The following is a 21,579-nucleotide window of genomic DNA, read 5'->3' as shown; positions in this document are numbered from 1 at the left end:
GAAGTAAACATGAAGCCCTGAATGAGACAATAAGTGGTCTAGACGATACACAGAGCAGATGGAATTTTATTGATTTCCCCTCCGGAACACAGACCGGAAAAGCTATTCTTCCTGATTGCTAAATAAATGAAAGCTGAAATTGAGCGTGTTGCCCACTGTGAGGTTTGAGCTAGAATGCTTATTGCTCTCACCGAATGTAATGCAGGCAGAGTGGCTATTAGACCATAAATGATCTCCTTACCCACAGACCATGGCTCACAGTGATTGTAATTATTAATTTGATGTGCTTCTCTCTTTGATAACTGTGTTCTTTTCAAAAGAGAGCTGTGAAAAAAAAAACACTGAGAGGCCAAAACTGAAATTCAATAAACCAAGAAATACATGACAAACCCAATCAACAACAAAGTAGTCCAAATGAATAAAATATCCAGCATTAATTCAGGAGATGGAGACTAATTTATGAGGCTCCAAAGGCTGCTGCTGCTCCAAACTGTGAATGTAATTTCATAGCTTCTCTGGCTTGTTTTATTTTGGGCCACATAAAACTTCATAGTGCTGTAATGGCGTGATGTTTCACATTTGCCACCGGTTCATTACTGTACTGTAGGAGTAGATTGGACTAAATTGGGAGGAGATACTAAAAGAAGATAGATTTAGTGTGCGGTACCTTCTGCCACAGGACTGGTTTGATAGTGTTTTTATAGACTCAAAGTTAATCAGGGCTTATCTGGATGTATGTGTATGCACAACGGTTCTGTTGAGATCTGAGGTTTATGTCATCTTATCAAGCTCAACCCATAACTCATGTTTGTCTCAGTAAGTTGCAGATTTAGTAGAAGCAAATTGCGAAGTGTGAAACTGTCATTCTAAAACGTATTAAAAAGTGAAGTGTTATAAATTCCTCAGCCTCATTTCTGTCAGATACAGCGAATAAAACATATGTTAAGTCAGATTTGAGGTTGTCACACTGCACTTGCTGCTCTGTCTGACATAAATCTAACTCTTTTTCAACATATGCACATTAAGCAGAGCTTTTCTTGCATACAGTGTGTGGCATGTAAGTTCTGCTGGACACCAGTATTGTAGTCAAGTCACCAAACCTCAAGTCTGAGTTGAGTCCCGAGTCACTAGTGTGCAAGTCCGAGTCCAAGTCTCCACAGAAGAGTCCTAGTTGATGCCTTGTCACATGAAAATGTATGAGACATTTCATTTATTGTCATTAGACTCCTACTGACGTGTCTGGGGATTTGTCAATGAAGTTACCTCACTGTGCATGGTGTGTAAATGTGAACGGTGCCTCTCTTAGTAGGGAGATGCATACATCATTTCTACTGCAGTGTCTAGGAAACTGAAAAACTCCTGCAACCTACCTGCTATTAGTCAGAATTTGAACTAACCAAACAGGCTGAGTCTCTTTAGAGGCTAACATTACTGTTAGCTAGCTATAAGGTCATCAACAGTTCAGGTCACGCATGCTGAACAGCTGTCTGTTGAAGATTGAGTTTGTCCCAAGCGGCAACCTCTGGTATCAAAATATGAAAAAAATCCACACCCCCTACAGTGTGTGCCCATCGAGAAATTAGCTATCCAGACTACACTTGTTTTTTTGTACCAGGCTGTAAACATGTTTATTTCTGCTGTAAAGATCATCTTTTTTGAATTGGTGTGTATGTGGTTTCCGATACTTCTGGAGCCAGCCTCAAGCGGATCCTTGATGAACTGCTGTTTTTAGCACTTCCGCATTCGACTCATATTTTTAGACCTTGATCAGCACACACTGAACAGGGGGTGAATTTGTTTCTAACGCGACGGTTCAGAAGATATTACATTATGAGTTTTGCCCAAATAAGGACGTGACTGACTTGAGTGACAGGCAGGAAGGAAAATATTTAAAGGCAGTCCTAAATGCAGTGAATTCTGGAGTCCAAGTCTGATTAATCAGTGTTTGAGTCCAAGTCATGGGTCTTACAATTATGACTCGAATACCTCTCCAGTTCCAGTCCTGGACTTGAGTACTACAATACTGCTGCTCAAATATAACACACAACTTTTTGTAGTAAGATGGTTAACAACATCATGTATTTCTTTGTTTACAAGTTCTATGCAAAGCTGGGTCAGTCAACTCCAGCCCTGGGTTATGTACTGTACAAGATAGGCAGTGTTAGAAGATAACCTCTCCTTTAGCTGCTTATCTTGTCCGTCAGCCATGTTCACAGAGGATTTTGGTATTCCTTTGCCTGTGAATAGATACATTTTTTCAAGAAATGCTGATTGGAATGATGATATAAGGGTTATATGCTTTGGTTAAAACCAGAACTGTTCGGACTTTGCATAGTTCTGAGCACCTTGGGGATTAAAGGGTTTGTTTTCTATTAAATATGCCTAATAAAAATTCTTCTGGCTCTTGGGACTTTCATTTCCTTTGTATCTCTGTTATTTTTTGCTAATGGTGACTTCTTATTTTAGATTTCATGAGGCACTTCCTGTTGTTTTAAGTGAAGAAAGGAAGTATCAGTTTTCTGAAGAAATTTTAGTGTCAGAATTGAAAGAGTAGATGATTCATGATGTAGGACCTCAAGTCTTTCCGGTTACCATGAAAACATAAAGAATTTCTTGGTTCACTTTATTTCTGCAGAATGACATGACAAAAACTCCCATACAACTCTGTAATCAAGGTTTGAAGAAAATCTTTGTGCAAAATGAAAAATGAATCCACTATTTGTCTTAACTGTGAGCGACAAAGCTTAATCTAAACGATCAAACAAGGCAATTCAGATTGCTTTGGTTTCCTTTCTTGGATTAAGCATAAAGATTTGTTATCTTTTTTACAGATTTGAGAGTTTTTAATGAGTGATTCATAAAAGTTTCTATCTTTTCTTCTTACACTAATTACTGACTTACTTAGCCAGGTATCTCTCAATTCTGGCACTGCGGAACACAAATAACTTCTGTTGTGTCATTGACAGTGACTCACTACAACATATTCCTTTCATTTATTCCATGCAAACATACTCTCACATGGTGTATTTTCCAATCCTGACACCTGATCCTCTTTTTGGACTACAGTCACTGCGACTACAGTGCATTCTGACTCTAATCTCCTGGGTGTTGATTGGATTTCATGCAGCCATTGGGCTATGACCAGCCAGTGGCAGGACTTATTGATGAGCAGCAAATGTTATGGCCAACCCCAGTGTTATTCGAACAGTAGGGAAAAAAATGATACCATGCTTTTTCCCAATATTATATCCTCCCTACCTATTTTCTATTTCTGAATTCATTTCTGGCTCTGTGCTCGGGAAAAACACGACAGCAGTTCTATTTATTCCGATAAAAAAGAGAGCAGTCTCTTTTACTGTTTTTATTCATCTATATGCCTTCGTCTACAGCCAGAGGACTAGCCAGTCTGCAGTTTATATACACACTTTCCTCAGGCACCTCAAGACTTCTTCACCTGGTATGAGTGAATTACATTTTCTAGTGACCCTGGTGCACAGTTGAATAGATTTACTACAGTATTGCCACAGCAAGTCGCTATCGTTGTAGAGCATCTTCACAATCCACCTATTTGTACAGCAAAGCTAAAAATCAATGTATACGGTCATTGCTTGAGGATTTACAATTCTTCTGGAGCTTTCACAGTAAGAATGAGTCATAAGTATTCCCACGTGTTTGGTTAGTCAGAAAACACTCACACACACACACACGCACAGGCACACACGCGCACACGCGGACACACGCACACACGCGCACACACGCTTTCGAGTCCAGGCTGACTGTAGGCCATTCCTGTGAAGGACATTTTCAGAGCTTGAAAAATTTATGCCTATGGATTTGTGGTGTTGAATTATTAAGCCAACAGGCTAGAAATTACCTGAAACAGATGGGCTCTAACTAGGAGACAAGAATGCTGATACACAGAACACACAGACCACACAGATTCAGTCCTAAACATATGTTGCCCGAGGCTCTTACATGTGAATGAAGTGTGCTCTCTGCAAGCAGAAATGCTCAATCAGGACTGGGATACAGTTGCTTGATTTTTTTTTCTCTTTTTTTATTCCTGTTCTCTCGTAGATGGCTGGCCTTCCTGCTGCTGCTCATCATGGATCTGGTCATCTGCTTGGCCATGTGCTTGGGGATGGCCAAGCAGTCTCGATGGCTGCTAATCATGTAGGTTTCCTGAGTGTGTATGCGGAGGAATCTGCATCTGATTTCTGAGGCTATTTTTTATCTTATTGACCTCTGCGTGGATCACAGAAGGCAGACAGACGGGGCAACAGCCAGCCTATCTGGCACCATATAGGTTGCTCCATTAGCAGCACCCACAAAAGCATTTTACATCGTCAGATTACACTGACAATAGCACTCCTTGCTCCTCTCCTTCTCACCCCTAGCTTCACCATAAACTGACAAATTAACCTTTGTTAAGAGTGTCCCATACTAGTGAATTGTTTTATCATAGATATGTGGGTGTGGAGCCTGAGTCCTGTCTGACCCTGTGCGTGATTGAATAACGTCAAAGTCTTCTTATTGACAGGAATGACTAATCAGAATTCTTATTATTCTTATTAAAATATTTCATTTGAACAAAATTAGATAACTTAAACAAGTGATGAATCGACTGCTTGATAAAGCACATTATTAGAAAATGAATAAGCCCAAATATAACTTGTTAATTAATTATGTTAAGACAGTGTTTTGTAGCTAAACCTCCGACCTTATAATACATCAAACATATTGTCTCAATCATGGGCTGAACAAAGGAATGGACAGAGCGGCAGATATCCAGTATGAAGCCATCACTTAAGAGCTCCCCCTGGTGACAGGCTGCAGTATTGGTCATAACCTCACCTCCTCCATTGTAACAGATGGCACATGGGTCAAACAAGAAAATTCAGGCACACATCAAATGCATTTTCTTAAACAACCTTTTTGTCATATTGAGTAGTTATCATTCTAGATTTATGTTCTTTTTTCAAAGTTTAGTTTTACTTAGTCATCCATCTATCCATCTATCCATTATCTTAACCGCGGAAGACATAGTACACCCTGGGCAGGTCGCCAACCTATCACATGGCAAACATGGAAAGACAGACAACCATTCGCGCACACGCTAACCTACAGGCAATTTAGAGTGAACAATTAACCTGGTGAGCGTGTTTTTGGACTGTGGGTGGCTTAGTCATTTAATGTTAATAAGGATGGTTGATTGACAGCTCTGTTGACGAATGAGGCTCCTGCTGGGTTCTTGACTGGATAAGTAAAGCGCTTCTGCGAATGCCTTAGCTCCAACAGTGCAATATGTCAGTGTTCATCAAGGCTGTGTTTTGGCTTCATATCTCACAATAGGTGATAATGAATGGGGCGTCGCCCATTCTTTACACAGTCAGTGGTCTTAACTTTGACAGTTATGTCCACATGTCATGAGTGATTTTATTGTTTATGATATACCACATCTGAGTGGAAGAGAGAACCCAATCAGGTCAACACATCTAACATTAAGATATAGTGACTCACTCATGGTTCACCTAAAGGTCATGCAGGGAAAAGAGACTAAGGCAACTTTAGAAATGATTTAATATCTCTGTCAAACAGACTGATGAGAATGCTTCATTTCTCAACTAACCACAAAACCATCATAGTTTTTTTTATGCTAAGCTCTTTAAAAAGTAAAGGTTTTGAAGTTCTGAAAGGTATACAAAGATTAGGAAGAGGAACATTTGATTTCCGTTATTTGCAAATAGTAATTTAAACCAACACTGATGTCTGACACGGAAATCCAAATTCCAGCCTTCTCATCCCATTTGCCCAATTTAGTACAGCCTACGTGTCAGTGTTAGCAGATGATGCTCAGGATCACTCTCCACAACCTCCTCTGATGGGTCTCTCTAATGCCTATTGATCGCCAGGGCAGGATGAGGCTTCTGCTCCCTTAACTAATTATTAAGTGCTCTCAGGCTACTTTATTGGTGCTTTCAAGACGGTTGGAGCAGTGAGTTGAGAACAATTGAAGCCTTTTTACATCAATCGGGAGTGAGGATGGGGGTGGGGGTGGGACATTTTTAATTCACAGCACTGTGTTTCACTTCTGACAGTGGTCACTAAGTTACTTTAATGCTTTTTTGTCCCTCATAATCCTCTTCCACGATGTTAAGAGCCTGTTAAACTTTTCACCCTTTTACGACAAAAGACAAAAAAAGAGGCCAACAAACCAAATCATGTGGCAGCTTTTGATTGACGGTGACAAAAGCGGCATTGCACGCTGACAGACAGTTGTTGCATCTGTGATTGACAGAAAGTGCAGCCAATTAAAATGTTGCAAGGGGAATCAAACTGAGCAATTTATAACAAAAAGACAAAGATGAAAGGTCTCCAGACTTTAATGAAATTATCACTCTAGTAATATCATTATTATTATTAAGTGGGTGACCTTGTTACCTCCTTTGCACGCTTTTCCTTTAATCAAACTTATTTCTGAATATAAAAGATCTATTATACGACTCATCCTAACAATAGAACCTAGCAAGTTGTTTATCTTCCTCCTGTCTGTCCTGTTTTTCTGCCTTTACTCTCTGTCACCATCTCTCATTTGCTGTATCCCTCCAGGATCATGGTTTTTGTAGCACTCTCTCTGATCCTGAGCTGGGCTTCATTTGGAGTTGGCGCTGCTACAGCTGTGGTAAGAAAACAATTATCTTTTTTTCTGCAGGAAAGTGCTATAAATCCTCTCACTTGCTTTTTATTTATTAATTCATTTTAGATTGGACACTCAGGTGCTCTTGTGGAGCCTTTAAATCTTTTCCTACCTGCAGAGTTGAACCCACGGTCCTCTTGATTGACAGTAATGCTTCCTGTACTTAGCTTACCAAGGGTTTAACTGTCAATACGCATATGTTCCTGGACTTCTTCCTTGGTTTAGAGAGTGAGCGTATGTTGTTAGTGCGCTCCTCTATGATCAGCCATGCAGTAAAGCTGATTACAAGTCCCCTGCCTTTTAGGTTAATCAACCTTTAGCCTCTCTGCTGTAAACAAAGCTGTTTCTAGCATTAATTACTAACTCTGGTTTCTTCAAAAATCTCTTCTCTTGTTTTTCTCGGCTTTATTTCCTCTCCTTATGTCGTCCTCATTTCTGACAGATTGTTCGCTCTCTCTCTCTGTTTGAGCACCATTTGCTCAGCACATCTGGGCTTAGTGTGTTTTTGATCCATTTGATGGAGTTCGTATTAAGGACACTGTCTGGGGGTGCAGAGAGTAACCCTTTAGCTTCCTCCTTCCACTGTCTCCTCTGCACGACCCCCCCACCACGTGCATTATTCCGTCTGTGGATAATCCCAAAGAATTTTACATCTGTACCACTGTTTTAAGAGAAAGAGGCTCTTTGTGTAGAATTTTCCTGTTAATGCATAGCTTCCCCGCAGTTCTTAAGCCAGACTGCCAATATCTTGGACTAAGCCGCCTATTATTGAGCGTAGCTCATAATAATAGAACTCTTGAACCTCTGACCTCTCTGTCCAGCTTATTGAGAAAAGTTGAGCAGCTTTTCTATACATGTATCTTTCAGTCACTGTCTGCTGTGTCACACGAAGGCCAAGGTAAATTTGCTCCACGACTTCACCTGCCTGGTTATTGATAGGCTGGCATGTCCTCCACACTGAAGTGGATTATCAAAGAGCACTGGAATATGCAACAGTGAAAAAATGTTACTCAAAAAGTGCATACTGCAAAAAACATGCTGCATCTTGAAAGGAAGGTAGTTGATGGTGGTGTCCCAGAAAATTCTCATAAATTTATACATATTTGATGAGAAGCAGCATAAACAAAATGTCCCCGTTAGTATAATGAGACAGAGATGAAGGGTAACATTGGAACAGTGCTTTACACGTTGCTGAACTGTTTTCCCCTGAAAACAAATGTCATGTGGTTGCAGTAATATCTAGAAATATATTTTCATTTGAAACTGAGGAGGAATGCATGCATGTCTAACTGTTGAAACTGAGAAAAATAGCATTAAATGGACCTTGTTAGTCTTGCTTTACAGTTGTATCATCAATATCAGTGCTTACTTGAATAATCAATTCGTTTACCAACTGTTTTGATAACTACAAAATTGTAAAAGCTAACTTTCATGCAAATAATGCCAGAAAGTTGTATTTTCAGCCACTCAGACATGTGGCTTTTATCATTATTTCTGCCCTGAATCATATTAAGCGTATCATCTTAAGGTTTGAACCTAGAGAACAAGACTTAACCTCTGACTTAGATAGACTGAGGATTTCATTTTAAACAATTTTTTTTTTACATTTTTAAAAACTAAAAATTATTGTTATCTTTTTTTTTCTGAATTATTTCTGAAGAATCAAAAACCATGTATTGCAGCACATGGCACATTCTGTATGGCATTATTATTTTATTTAGTTGAGTAATTCTATGTTAGATTGTTCAGATGTTTATACTGCAAGGTCCTTTGAGTTATACGCAGTCCTGGGAGTCCAAAAAAGGTTATTTTTTAAAAATCTTGGGCACTGAAAGTAATTATTCTGTTCGCATAAGATTTCATATTGTGTGAACAAGTTTCAATGTTGTGAGCAATAATCTTTGACCACAATATAATATTCTGTGTGCACACAATAATTATTTATGCCCATATGATTATACAATGTGTGCGCAAGTTATAAGGCACAATATAATGTAATAAAGGATATAATATTGTACCCAAAGATAACTAACTTGTGTTCAGATGATAATTTTCCTGCATGCACAAGATATTATATTTTGTGCACAAGTAACTTATCTGCACATTAAAATATCCTAAGCATACAGTTAAATAAATTGTTTGCACAAAATGATATCGTACACATAAGAAAACCATCTTGTGTCCACCATTTATTATGTTGTGCGCACAAGTGAATCATCTTGTGGGCATAAGTCATGAACTTATGCCCACAATGCAGCAGCGGTTATGATTTCACTTATCAGCTAGCATCATTTGTCCTTAAACACCATTACTAACCAGTAATTGCTTTTTAATGCATTTGTAAGAGTTTTACACTGGGATTGGTATTTTATGTGTAAAAGAGTTGAGGCTCAATGTTGGGTGCATTTGCAAAGAGCTCAACTTAAATCTGTCAAATTTAGTCAATGTGTTTCTTGTAAGTGTTATTCCTCCATATTGTATGTTTGAGAGAACTATTATGTGATAATGATCGATTTGCTACTTGCATCTCACCACGTTTTGCTATACTAGCTAGATCAAAGCTTGCACAGTTTGCTAAATGATTGTTTTCTGTGTTCAAGCATTTTCTTTAGCTTATACAATTAAAAAGGTGATTATGAGAGATCTAATATGATTATTTTGTCATCATAAATGAAGTGTTGGAGCCAAAGGTGAATATGTATGCTTAGTTAATCACACATGGTAAGAGTGAGTGTGTTTAACTGAAGACAGAAATTACCTTCATTTTTACAGGACTTCACGGGCTCTGTATAGTTGTACTTTACATTAACACATTTTTCTTTTGATTTAAGACTGACATGGAAAGCGTGATTCTTGATGCTTGACCCACTACATTTCTACAGCTTTTTGAACTAGATCAATTGAAATGCCAACAATTAATAATCAGTGTGTGTGAGAAATTATCCTGATGAGTCTCTTTTATTGTGGCACTTCTTCGTCCTGTTAAGTCTTGTGAAGAATTAACAGTACAAAGTCTGCTTAACCTTGACCCTCTAATTGTTAAGGCACATTAGTGGCTCTCTATGGATGAATCAAAGGTCATGGATGTATTTTCAGATAATTTCATCCATGGCAAACCAAGCATGACATGCTCTACATGGTCAATAGAGCCTGGAGCCTGGGGCAACATTCCACACATTGCTGTGCTCCTTTTTAATGCTGTGTATCCGTCTCTATATTTATGTGGAGGTGTGTTTGTGTGTGTGGAGGTGTGTGTGTGTGTGTGTGTGTGTGTGTGTGTGTGTGTGTGTGTGTGTGTGTGTGTGTGTGTGTGTGTATCCGTCTCTATATTTATGTGGAGGTGTGTGTGTGTGTGTGTGTGTGTGTGTGTGTGTGTGTGTGTGTGTGTGTGTGTGTGTGTGTGTGTGTGTGTGAGGGGTGATGCTTGTTGTGTTGCACATGTCTGTGGGCATTTTTGGGTGGAGAGATTTCATTTCTCAGACTCACACAGAGTGATAACAACCCTGTAAAACAAATAGTTTGTGTTGTTGAGAGATCGTCGATAACTGCCCATTGCAAAATCAGATTTACTCAGCCACAGCACAAGAAATTGGATCTGGTTCCTGGCATGAATAAATGCTTCACTCCTTTTTACGTCTTGCATTCTTGCACAATATTAAAGTCTGTTTTTTTTATTCATACAGGGCACCAGTGACTTCTGTGTGTCTCCAGACAAGTTCATTGTGAACCAGACCAATGATTTCATCAGTGCAGGTAATTATTAATCTCTGAAAGGAAAGCACAAATACCTTTGCTCTTTATAACTTAATATGAGGAAATGGTTCTAATCTAGTCTCCTCGTCTTTTTTAACCCTCCAGATGTTGCACATTACTATTTGTTCTGCAGTCCGAACTTACCGAACCCCTTCCAACAGGTAATGATAAAGTGCCCAGTGTCTCAGCCTTCTGCTTACACATGTACTTGTTAACCGAGTCTCACACAGAAAAATGTATTCCTATTTTAAAATGAGTTTTCCTTGTTAGATGCCAAGCTTCTAGATCATTATCAGGCCTTAATCTGCTGTTCTGAAAAATGAGCCCCCAACACTAATTTAATTACTTGATGTGATAAACTCTGATCAAAGAATTTCCCTTTTTCATATGTGGGTCTCTTTACCCTGTGCATAATCTCTGCCTTAGGCTACTCTTACTAGCAACATTTTGGTCTTATTTATTTATTTGCAGCATGCCATACATAAAAGCAGCTAATGCAGAAAGGCCTCTTGTGTCTCATGATTAATTTCTGTGTTAAAAACACATTAAGTTAAGTCTTTTTTTCTTATCAGAGAAACGTTTAGGCACCTCACACCTTCAAAAAGGCAAGTTTTGGGTGCTGAAAGAGAGATCCTTTTTTTTTTTTTTTTAATTGCCTCAACGATAGCTATAGAAATGACACAGCTGGCACAAACCCAAGGAGTGTGAGGATCACAACACTGGAATTTAATCCAGGGCTTCTTTTCACCAGCATCCTTTTTTTTCAATGCTAGCAGACTTTGACATTGATACTTGTAAACTGAGCACACAACCTCTGTCGTCCTTTTTGTGTTTCTTAAAAGTGCAAACAACTGGTTTCATCTTATTGTAGATTGTGAACATTGTGTTTGAGCTTTAGTGACTTTTGTGCCATTAAGGTCAGTTCCTCACTCTTAACTGACCCTGCGCGGCGTGTAATAAAGCGGGGAGGTTTGTTTGTAACACATTCATGAACAAGACTATAAAGTCAGAATCCATGATGGCCTAATCTATCACTGAAGCCAGTGTGTTGTATTAAAGTATAGAGTGTGTTTGTGGGGGTTTTTCCCAATGTGTAATGCTCCACCTTCCCACCACACATTCTTCAACACTTCAGCTCGTGTGATCCTAATATTACTTTCTTATTACAATATCTTCACAGTGTCAGGAGTTTTTTTTGTGTGTGGCATGTATTGAGGGAATTTGTGGACAATAAATCTGTGAGCATTAATGATTTAAACCCACATGCTTTGTTATCATGGCACTATCCATTTAAGGATTAAAATGATGCCTGTTAAGTAGGTAAAGATAATATTCTCTCCAATGGCCTAGTTGATATAAATATCGCTCTTTTGTTTGTGCTTGAGATCGGGTCGAGAGAAAGGAAGGGGAGAGGAGGGTGTGAAGGGGGCTGACGGGGATGGTTGGTGGCAAAAGGATAATCTGCGCCTATCTGTCTGGAAAGAATTGTGTCCTCTGCTAAGCGCATTATAAAGCTCTCCTTAACACCAAATGACTTGTTGACACGCTGCACCTAAACAATGCCCTCCTTAATATGATCCCTCTATTGTTTGTGGTGGATGTCTGTGCTGTGCGTGCGATGGTGGTGGGTGATTATGTGTTTGTTTTTTTTACAGTCTATAACAATCTGCCAGCGCTCTATGACCACCATGCAAATCCAGATCCAGGGCTTGCTGCAGTTCTCTGTGCCTTTCTTTCCCACAGCAGAGGTAAGTGGCCAGCTGACAGACTATTACACCAAACTGTGGGAAAGTATATATCATTCTCTCTTTTTTTTATACCTTGTTAAACAGAGAGATCTTTTGGGGATCCAGAAAGTGTTGAACACCACAGAATTCAGTGTGCACCAGCTAACAGCCTTGCTTGACTGCCGAGGGCTGCATAAGGTGAGGTCAGACTCCAACCAGGGCTCTTTTTAATGGTTCCTCTTTGTAACATAACACAAAGCCTCTCAGAGCAGCAACTTTGACTGTTTTTTAAACTTATCTTGATGTACTTCTCTTCGACTGACATGTTTATATACACCATTACACTTGTCAGTTCACTTTCTATCTGTGAGACAGAATCTCTTCACCACCTCCAGTTTTTCCCCACTTTAAAGTCTTGACTTTTCTTTGCAGGTTTCAGATTGTCAGAGTTTTATCTGTAAAGAGAATAAGAAATCTCAGAGCTGAAATGAGTCTTTCTTGGTGCTGTGATTGCGACATCAGATGTAGACTTTGAGATCAATAGAGCCTTCATGTGACGATTGTACTGGTGTATACTGCATGTAGGGGTGTCAGTCTTGTACAAAAGCAGAGAGATAAGGTAAGGTGAGGAAGAGTTGGGATGGGTATGTGCGATTGTAACATGAGGCACAGAGAGGGGACTATTTCAGAGTGTAGGGTGGTAGTAGATGCCAGTAATACTGCTCAAATATCGTTTAACTCGTGCTTTATAAAAGTGACATATGTTGCTTGCTGAGTTTTTTTTACTATTTCTACTGTAATTTTGTTGTTTTTATGTATATGTATTTGTATTTATGCAATTTCAGTATGTTTCATGAACAGTTTTTAACTGGTCATGAAACATACTGAAATTGATACTGATGCCTTTTTGTAAGCTACAAAAGCAAGCAAGATAATCAGAATTAAGATGGATTTTTTCTGATGTAGTTATTTTTAAAGCTAAAGCTAAAAATGAAGTCACAGGGTAGGTGTTAGACAAAGTGAACAACAGCAGGGAGAAAGAACAGCCTTATTTATACATTTTCCAAAGCAATGATTTGAAATGAGTCGAATGTTGAACTGAAAAAAAAGTGGTGTACAGGACAAAACCAGCTAAGAGATAAGGGGCTTTGCTTTGTCCAGAGGGGGAGCCAAAATCAACACAAACAGAAAGTTCCTTGAGCGAAGTACAAACTGATGAGGCAAAATATGAATATGAATTCCGAAAAGCATGAATTAGGAGATGGATACCAGTATTTTTTATATCTGAATATGCTCAATAATACTCAAAAATTAAAAAAAGAAAGTCCCTTTTAATGTTTGGTGCTTCATTAACGTAACATCCATTCGTTTTAGTTGAACCTCAGCAACTGTTTTAGCATATTCTCAAACAAAACAACAGAGTCTGGCTTGATGCTCTGAGGCTCGTTTAATGATACAAAACACTCCGTACTCCAAGACAACGTGACAAATAGTCTTTGCAATGTGATGGTCTCCATGAACACCAGGTCAATATTAGGCAACATCGGCAACATCCATTGATTGATGTCCTTAGGTAGCATCGTGGCTCCCTGCCAAGCTCAACACATAAACAAAGGTTTTCATGTGAGATGTGTATTGTTACTAGCCGAAACACAAGTCTGTTTACAGGCTGGAATGTCCCAAGCTGTAACACACATGTCTGCTTTGAGGTCGGAGTGATCCAGCACTAACTTTGAGATTCCGGGAACTTCAAATAATTCTAATAACAGTAGAACAATGACTAAATGTTTCCCCTCATGGCCCGATACTGGTCTGATACCAAACCCTCCAATACAACGTACATCAAATTGAAGCTAGGAAACTGTAGTTTCAGCAAGATGTGTACATTTCCTTCTTTTTGAATTTAAACTCTGTTTTTATCACTCAGGAAAACTCAGCCTGGTATTGAAATTAGAAGCGAAGGATAGGAGGATCTACTGTCGGTAGGCTCTGGTAGATGAAAGCCAGGTGTGGCAACTGGTTATACCTTGTATCTCCATATCTACCTGTAAAGCCATCACATATTTCATTCAATTTTGACTTAGCGTCCACTAACACTGTATCGTATTTCATGGTTATTTCAATACACAGCAAAAAGTTAAAATGACAGCAGACAAAGTTACTACAATATAATGAGACCTGAATCCCCTTTTCAAATGCCCTGACTCCCATAGTTCGTAGTTCTTTTCATTTCCGTGAAACAAGAGCCGAGACCAGCGGCTTGTTTCTGCAATCTGTCTCCTCATGTTGCTAACAGCGTGCTAATCATCACACACAGTGGAAACACGCTAAACTGTCACTGGTTTGTTCTGGGCCCATAACCTGTTGACAGTAAGCTACAGCGGCTCAGTGTTGTGAACCAAAAATATATGAAGCACCGGTTAAAAGAAAATAAATCGTCCGGAGACTCTCTGCTGCTGCTGCTCCTCGTTCATCCCCATAACTGGTATCAGCTGCGGGTGCACGGCTTTTATTAAACAAGCCCACATCATGACAATCAGTCAATCAATCAGTCCCAAGTCAAACTCAATCAATAAACAAAACATAACATTAGATTTGCTGTCATAAACAAAAAATAATAACTAACATTTAATAATTGAGAGTACTCGCTCAACAATTCTATTATTGATTTGTAATTCTATCACAAATAGTCTTATCTTTTATGATCATTGTTGCAAGAAGACTTAAAAAATTATAATAAAACTTGTGTTTGAGAAACGGCCACTTCTGGTTTTCTATTAAAATTCAGGTACAGATGGATTTTTGGGTGATCAGACAAAGTTACTACAATATAATGAGACCTGAATCCCCTTTTCAAAAAAAAATAGCAAATTTCAGATTTATATAATTCATGGACTGAAACGATAGCCAATCAGGAAGCAAGCTGAGTAAAGAAGATCGCACAACAGATGCAGCCATGGCAACAATAGTACCCACAAAGCATAGAGTTTGATGGACCTCAGAAAAGGAGGACAAACTTGCTAATTTGTGGAAACCTTAGTGTTTATAGAAAGCTTTTTTTAAACATACCACAATTGAACTAACAAGGAATGAGTTTAACATAAATTGAAACAGCAATGGGTGTACCAGGTAGCAGCTATAGCAACGTTATGCTGAAGGACCATTAAGCTTCCTGCTCATCGTCCACCATGTTGGTTTTATCTAAAGTCATGTTTGATTCAAGAGATTTTGTGAGATTTCTAGTTTAGAGAGTCGGGAATAATGTGAGCCAGGCTTTACAGGAGCTTTGAAGGCCCATGTAGAATTGGGCACTGCAAATTATTAAGCCTATGCAGTAAATGCTGAAGTGTGTTGAACTGTTGTACTTGCTTCCATACAAATAAGCGATAAATTGATAAACAAACTATAACATGCTTAACAAATAAAGAATGCATCTCTAACCTGCAGATCATCAGAGTAACATGAGGGTCACAGAAAGGGAAGCGATCAGACTGTTGCATGCAACTGTGTGCATGAAGTCTGTGTAAATATGTGCATTGGGGTCAATGTGTTTTCTCTGAAAGTCCAAGACAGAGAGGTGCTTGGTGAGGTTGGATTGTGTTCATTGGGTAAGAGAAGCAAAACAACAAATTGGCAAAAGTTAAGTAATAGCCTCAAGAAAATCAACAAGATTTAAACGTCCACCAAAAGTGTGTGATTGTCCATAAATACTATAAATTGAATCATCGTTTTTACTTCTTATTTTGGAATGAAGTGTTGTGTATTTTAAAGGAATGCTTTATTGTATATATCAGCAATGTATTTCTGGAAAAAATGCTGTAACTTGTGAGAGTGATAGTATTACTATGCCAAAGGAAAAGGGACCACACTTTGTTTATTTATATATTGTGATATCATGGATTGTATTTCCTGTCTTCTAGGACTACCTGGATGCTCTAATGGGTGTGTGCTACGATGGTGTAGAAGGGCTCCTCTACCTGTCTTTGTTTTCCTTACTGGCTGGTTGCGCACTCTCCGCCATGCTGTGTGCGATTTTCAAAGTGTGGACACTAATGGCCAGCAGGTCAGCACCAAGCAACCCCCTTATCCCATTACCTACTCGGAGCACTGCACTCCAGCAAAGTGTTAATGCATGCACTCTCTGTGTTTCTGCCTTTGTCTGTATGTGTTGTGTGCGGGTGTACCACTTTCATACAGAGACAAAGAGTATGACGACATAGACGAGGAGGACCCTTTCAACCCCCAAGCACGGCGGATGTCCTACAACCCCAGAAGGTCCAACATCCACAGTTTCTGTAGCTACACGAGCAGCCTCGGGAGCCAGGCTACTCTTCATCCTCCTCCACAAGCTGCCTCTAATGTCATGCCTGCTCCCGAGTACATGTAAGAGCAATAGATAATAAAAAGTACACAAGTATCTTTGTGTTTCATCTCTTACCACATGCCTTTCTCTCTCTGTCTCGCAGGAATCAGAACATGCTGTTTGGAGGGAGTCCTCGGTATGAGAACGTGCCGCTGATAGGGAGAGGATCCCCACCTCCCTCGGTGCGTTGGGCTTACGGGCCCCTAGTGTCCCTTGTGTGATGAAGATGATGGCATTACTGACCTCGACACTGCTGCAACATTAACACAGAGCATGCACAGCAGCACCATGAACATAACAGTACATGCACACTATATAGAAGCACACACTGTCGACACTTTGAGAAGGGATATAGTGATGAAAGACTGCTCCCTGCTGGACGTACACTGAAGTGCATGCATTGTTAGCCAAGAGCACGCTTGGTATTCAAACCAACCCTCTAGGCACTCTAGCACATGTTGATGTCCTTTGTATGGTTGCCTTGGATTATATTTCTAATTCTAACAAAGTCATGTTTAAGACTAGTGCAAAGATTTTTATACATGTGACATACCCATGGGTATTTCTTAAAAAAAAGGCTATGCAGGTATCTGGGTTTTTTTTTAACGGTAGAGCTCATAGTGTGTGAGCGTGTGGTCTGTCCCCCAGGATAAAGATGGATTATAGATAACACGGGTAAATCTGCAGTTAAAGTTTCTTTGAGGCAGAGTTTTTTTTCTCTATTAAGCTTTCTGTTTGCGAGGCGGACTCAGTGCTTGAACTGCATTCACAGCACATCACACACATGAAATGCCTCTTTGAAGGAGAGAAAATGTGGACCAGTGTTTAAATTTTCAGTTTGCCGCTGTGATACACATTTTTAAAAGGCACTTGCTTTGCTTTTTTTTGTTTGTTTGTTTGTTCGAGCACAAGTGACGCTTAACACTTTAGAGCGATGTTTGCAGTACTGCAGTGAATAAATCTACAGGGGGAGATGTGTTTTTTCTTTCTGTTGTTTGATTTTGGATTATCTCTACATCTATGCATCTAACTGCTGAATATTTACCGCTGTTTTCCAACTAACTCTTTTGTTATTTTCATCTTTTTTTTTATAACTCAGAATTTTAAAAACAGTAAGTTTTTTTTTTCCATTCGATTTCATTTTCATTCCACTCCTTGAAAGACACTGTGGGATTTCCTGTTTTATAACAACTGCTTGCTGTGCAGAATGTTTTAAGTTGTAAGACCCCCTTAAAGCTTCACACAGTATCTCAGCTGTATGACCTTTGACCTTCTGGCACCTTCTGTTTTATCCACAGTGTTACATGTGAGTGTTACTTATCCAGTGACTTATCCCCTCTGTCTGCTTTACACCTGGCTCTCCCTCCCCTTCTGCATTAAAGCACCATCTCCTTTATTATATGTTGTCTACAATTGAAGAACAGCTGATAATCAAAAGATGTTCACTCCAACCTTAAAACACATCGCTCTATTTTAATATCTAATGCCATGCTATTTCAAGACATTGTTCTAATGCAAATGTTCTAATTTCTGTCTTTCAATCTTTTACTTGCAGTACTCGCCCAGTATGAGGACCACCTATCTATCTATGACTGAGGCCCAAATCAGACACTTTGGGACGGACTTCCAGGTGTAGCCTTCTACCCACTAAATCCTTCTGAGACTGTCTGAGACTCTGGGTGCCTACCAAGAAGGCTTTCTCCACAGCATAATCCTGTTTGCGGGAGCTGCAGCCCGCCGTCCCTATCTGAGACATAAAAGCAGGCCACACGAGGCATTTACCTCACTAACACACTGATGCAGTGCTCTGAAGGCCCTGCGTGCAGTTTTGAACAGTGACTGGCCTGTACGGACTCACATGAGGATTGATGTTGATGTTGTTGTGGTGTACGGAAACGCTCTTGTTTTAATATAAGCATTTCTTACAGTCAAATCTCTTGAGTCAAATCAGAAGCATTTGAACTGATTGGATTAAAAAAGTATTTTCCTTTTTCTTTAATCTGGTGGCCTGCGTGGAAATGATCATCAGTTGGGTCATTTGATGGGAGAAGAATGGCTGACCCAAAGACTTTCTAACTTGGCATTTTGATTCTTTGGTAGTGACGTGATTCCTTCATTTACAAGACTTTTTTGTAATTTTTGAAGGTGCTATACAAAATGAAGTACATTTTTTCATCTTATCTTGATAATTATAAAAAAAATGTCAGTGAAAAACACTACCAGAGTTTTTTTGTGAACAGCCAAATATGCAAAGTCAGTATTTGTGATCGACTTCCCTTTTGCAAGGTTTTAAGCTGCAACAGGCTTAAGCATCTCTTTGTTCTTGTTTTGATACTGTATTGACCTGCTAAACAGGGAGAACTATAATAGTCATGGCTAAAGTGTTTCATATTGCTTTGCAAAATTTGGAGACTATATATCAGTTGCACATGAGAACTTTCCCCCTGGCCTAAATAATCACTAGTGGATAGGATTCAGTTTACCTCCCATACATTACTGTGCAGTGATACAGATCATAAACAATAATGTGAACAACATGCAAAAATATCGCTCTCAGAGCCACATGCCCTCTTATGAATTAAAACGTGTTATAGAGACCTGCTGTATGCTGTTTTCTCTGTAAAATAATGATGAAACAAATGTTTGACCATAAATGCTTCATTCAGACTTGTGTGTTGTTGTGTCATTCATTTGAAGTGTAGCAGCTAACCAATCACGGGTGTTATTGAATTTTTCTAATTTTGTGTGCTGACAGCCTAGTGTGACCTGCAGTAATTGGATTAGGCTAACTAGACTTTTGGTGAAACATGGGGGATGATGTCATACAGGTAAATTCCCCTCATCCAGAGCTATACACCTAAAAGAAATGTGCAAACATGCCACATTATAATGAACTCCAAAGAGTTGCTAGCAATGGCAACTCTCAAAGGGAGCTTTTCTCAATAGTCAACGCAGTTTAAGTGTAATATAACACCAAGCTAACAACTGGTCAGATCACCACAGTTGTACCTGTGGTGTCACTGTGTCCTGTAGCACACCACAGCTGGTTGATGAGTATATTTTGTATTTCTAAATTTGACTTTAGCTGTCAAAAGCTATTTTGTCTGACTTTTGAAATAGCCTACTTTCTTGCTTGCCTAACAAACTTAGAATTCGGATAATTCTCATTTATTTCTATGAATGTGATACATCCAATTGCTCCCTTGTATATGTTAACATTCTCCCCCCTGTATATTGAATTTGTTATGTATTTATTTGTTAAATAGCCTACAGGAAAAATCCACAAGGTTAGAGGTAGAAGCTACTTAAAATGCAATATGTTAAGTGGAAGTTAAATTACTTCAGCCCTAAGCACGACAAGCATAATTTATAAGTTGGATCTAAACTGATCACAACCTGTGGCATATTCTAAACTATGTAAAACTGGGAACTTTAAAAGTTAAATTTAAATACATATCGGCTGTGATAGGCTTTTATATATATATATATATATATATATATATATATATATATATATATATATATATATATATATATATATATATATATATATATATTTATGGCAAGCCGTTCAGGAAATAATATATTGAATGAAAGTCTGAATATATTGAATGAAACTCGATATATATGGAATGAAGTCTGAATATATGGAATGAAACTCGATATATATGGAATGAAGTCTGAATATATGGAATGAAACTCGATATATATGGAATGAAGTCTGAATATATTGAATGAAACTCGATATATATGGAATGAAACTCGATATATATGGAATGAAAGTCTGAATATATGGAATGAAACTCGATATATATGGAATGAAAGTCTGAATATATGGAATGAAACTTGATATATATGGAATGAAAGTCTGAATATATGGAATGAAACTTGATATATATGGAATGAAAGTCTGAATATATGGAATGAAACTTGATATATATGGAATGAAAGTCTGAATATATGGAATGAAACTTGATATATATGGAATGAAAGTCTGAATATATGGAATGAAACTTGATATATATGGAATGAAAGTCTGAATATATGGAATGAAACTTGATATATATGGAATGAAGTCTGAATATATTGAATGAAAGCTTAAATAAGTACTCTGAACACCACTTATAATCGTATTGTTTTATTGTCATCAAAGAGAACTCATCTTTTATTAATGTCTCTCTGAAAATAACCTTTTGCACTTCTTTTTAGTGTTTCTGAGGGGACACATTTTCCTCTACCTCTGTAACCTGTGGTAATTTGTTCGTACTTTTTCATTACACTCACTCACTGTCAGATGATGCACACAGGTATGAGCTCCACCTGTTAACATTGAACAGGATGCTACATTATCACAAGTCATAACAAAAGTTAGCTAGCGAGCTAGAGGACTGAACCACCTGAATAAAGAAGGGGCAATATCTTTAGCCTTTGTAGAAGTGTGTACAACCTGTGATATTTAATATTTTCGTATTTTCACTTGTTTACTACCCTCTTAAATGCTTCTGCAGCCCACTGCTTCGTGTTCCTCTCGTCTCTCTGTGCAGACGGTCCGATCATCACTTTTGGATGAAACCAACTTAATGGAGAGGAGGGGTGGGTTCCTTTTTCCTATACGGATTGACTTAACAGCACATGCATTACCCAAGGGGTTGATAACCCCTTCATTAATTAAAATTGCAGTGAAAACATCTCGTGCCTCCCTCATGGTTGCATTACTAAAAGCTACGTCTAACCGGAAAACAAAATCACACCCCTATGATCACACCCCAGAAAGACAAGATGGCGCAGGCCATACATGACGTGATTTTTCATTCCATATATTCCGAGTTTCATTCCATATATATCGAGTTTCATTCCATATATATCAAGTTTCATTCAATATATTCAGACTTCATTCCATATATATCGAGTTTCATTCCATATATATCAAGTTTCATTCAATATATTCAGCCTTCATTCCATATATATCGAGTTTCATTCAATATATTCAGACTTCATTCCATATATATCGAGTTTCATTCCATATATATCAAGTTTCA

The 21,579-nt window shown here is 38.6% G+C and overlaps 1 protein-coding gene across 1 annotated transcript in view; it reads left to right on the top strand.

Annotated features, from left to right (window-relative positions):
• ttyh2l (tweety homolog 2, like) overlaps window positions 1-19,207 on the top strand; it is a 42,923-nt gene extending 23,716 nt beyond the window's left edge. The window contains exons 5-14 of the mRNA XM_034711886.1: window positions 4,078-4,173; window positions 6,610-6,682; window positions 10,381-10,450; window positions 10,556-10,611; window positions 12,106-12,198; window positions 12,283-12,375; window positions 16,098-16,240; window positions 16,375-16,560; window positions 16,644-16,722; window positions 18,096-19,207. Of these exons, the coding sequence (XP_034567777.1) occupies window positions 4,078-4,173; window positions 6,610-6,682; window positions 10,381-10,450; window positions 10,556-10,611; window positions 12,106-12,198; window positions 12,283-12,375; window positions 16,098-16,240; window positions 16,375-16,560; window positions 16,644-16,722; window positions 18,096-18,176 (970 nt within the window). The 3' untranslated portion in view covers window positions 18,177-19,207. The remainder of the gene's footprint in view (window positions 1-4,077; window positions 4,174-6,609; window positions 6,683-10,380; window positions 10,451-10,555; window positions 10,612-12,105; window positions 12,199-12,282; window positions 12,376-16,097; window positions 16,241-16,374; window positions 16,561-16,643; window positions 16,723-18,095) is intronic.
• The last annotated feature ends 2,372 nt before the right edge of the window (window positions 19,208-21,579 follow it).

The sequence above is a fragment of the Notolabrus celidotus genome, chromosome 20 (assembly GCF_009762535.1).
Source record: "Notolabrus celidotus isolate fNotCel1 chromosome 20, fNotCel1.pri, whole genome shotgun sequence".
Taxonomy (NCBI): Eukaryota; Metazoa; Chordata; class Actinopteri; order Labriformes; family Labridae; genus Notolabrus; species Notolabrus celidotus.
The sequence above is the reverse complement of the archived record's forward strand: the minus strand, read 5'-3'. Positions and strand labels throughout refer to the sequence as shown.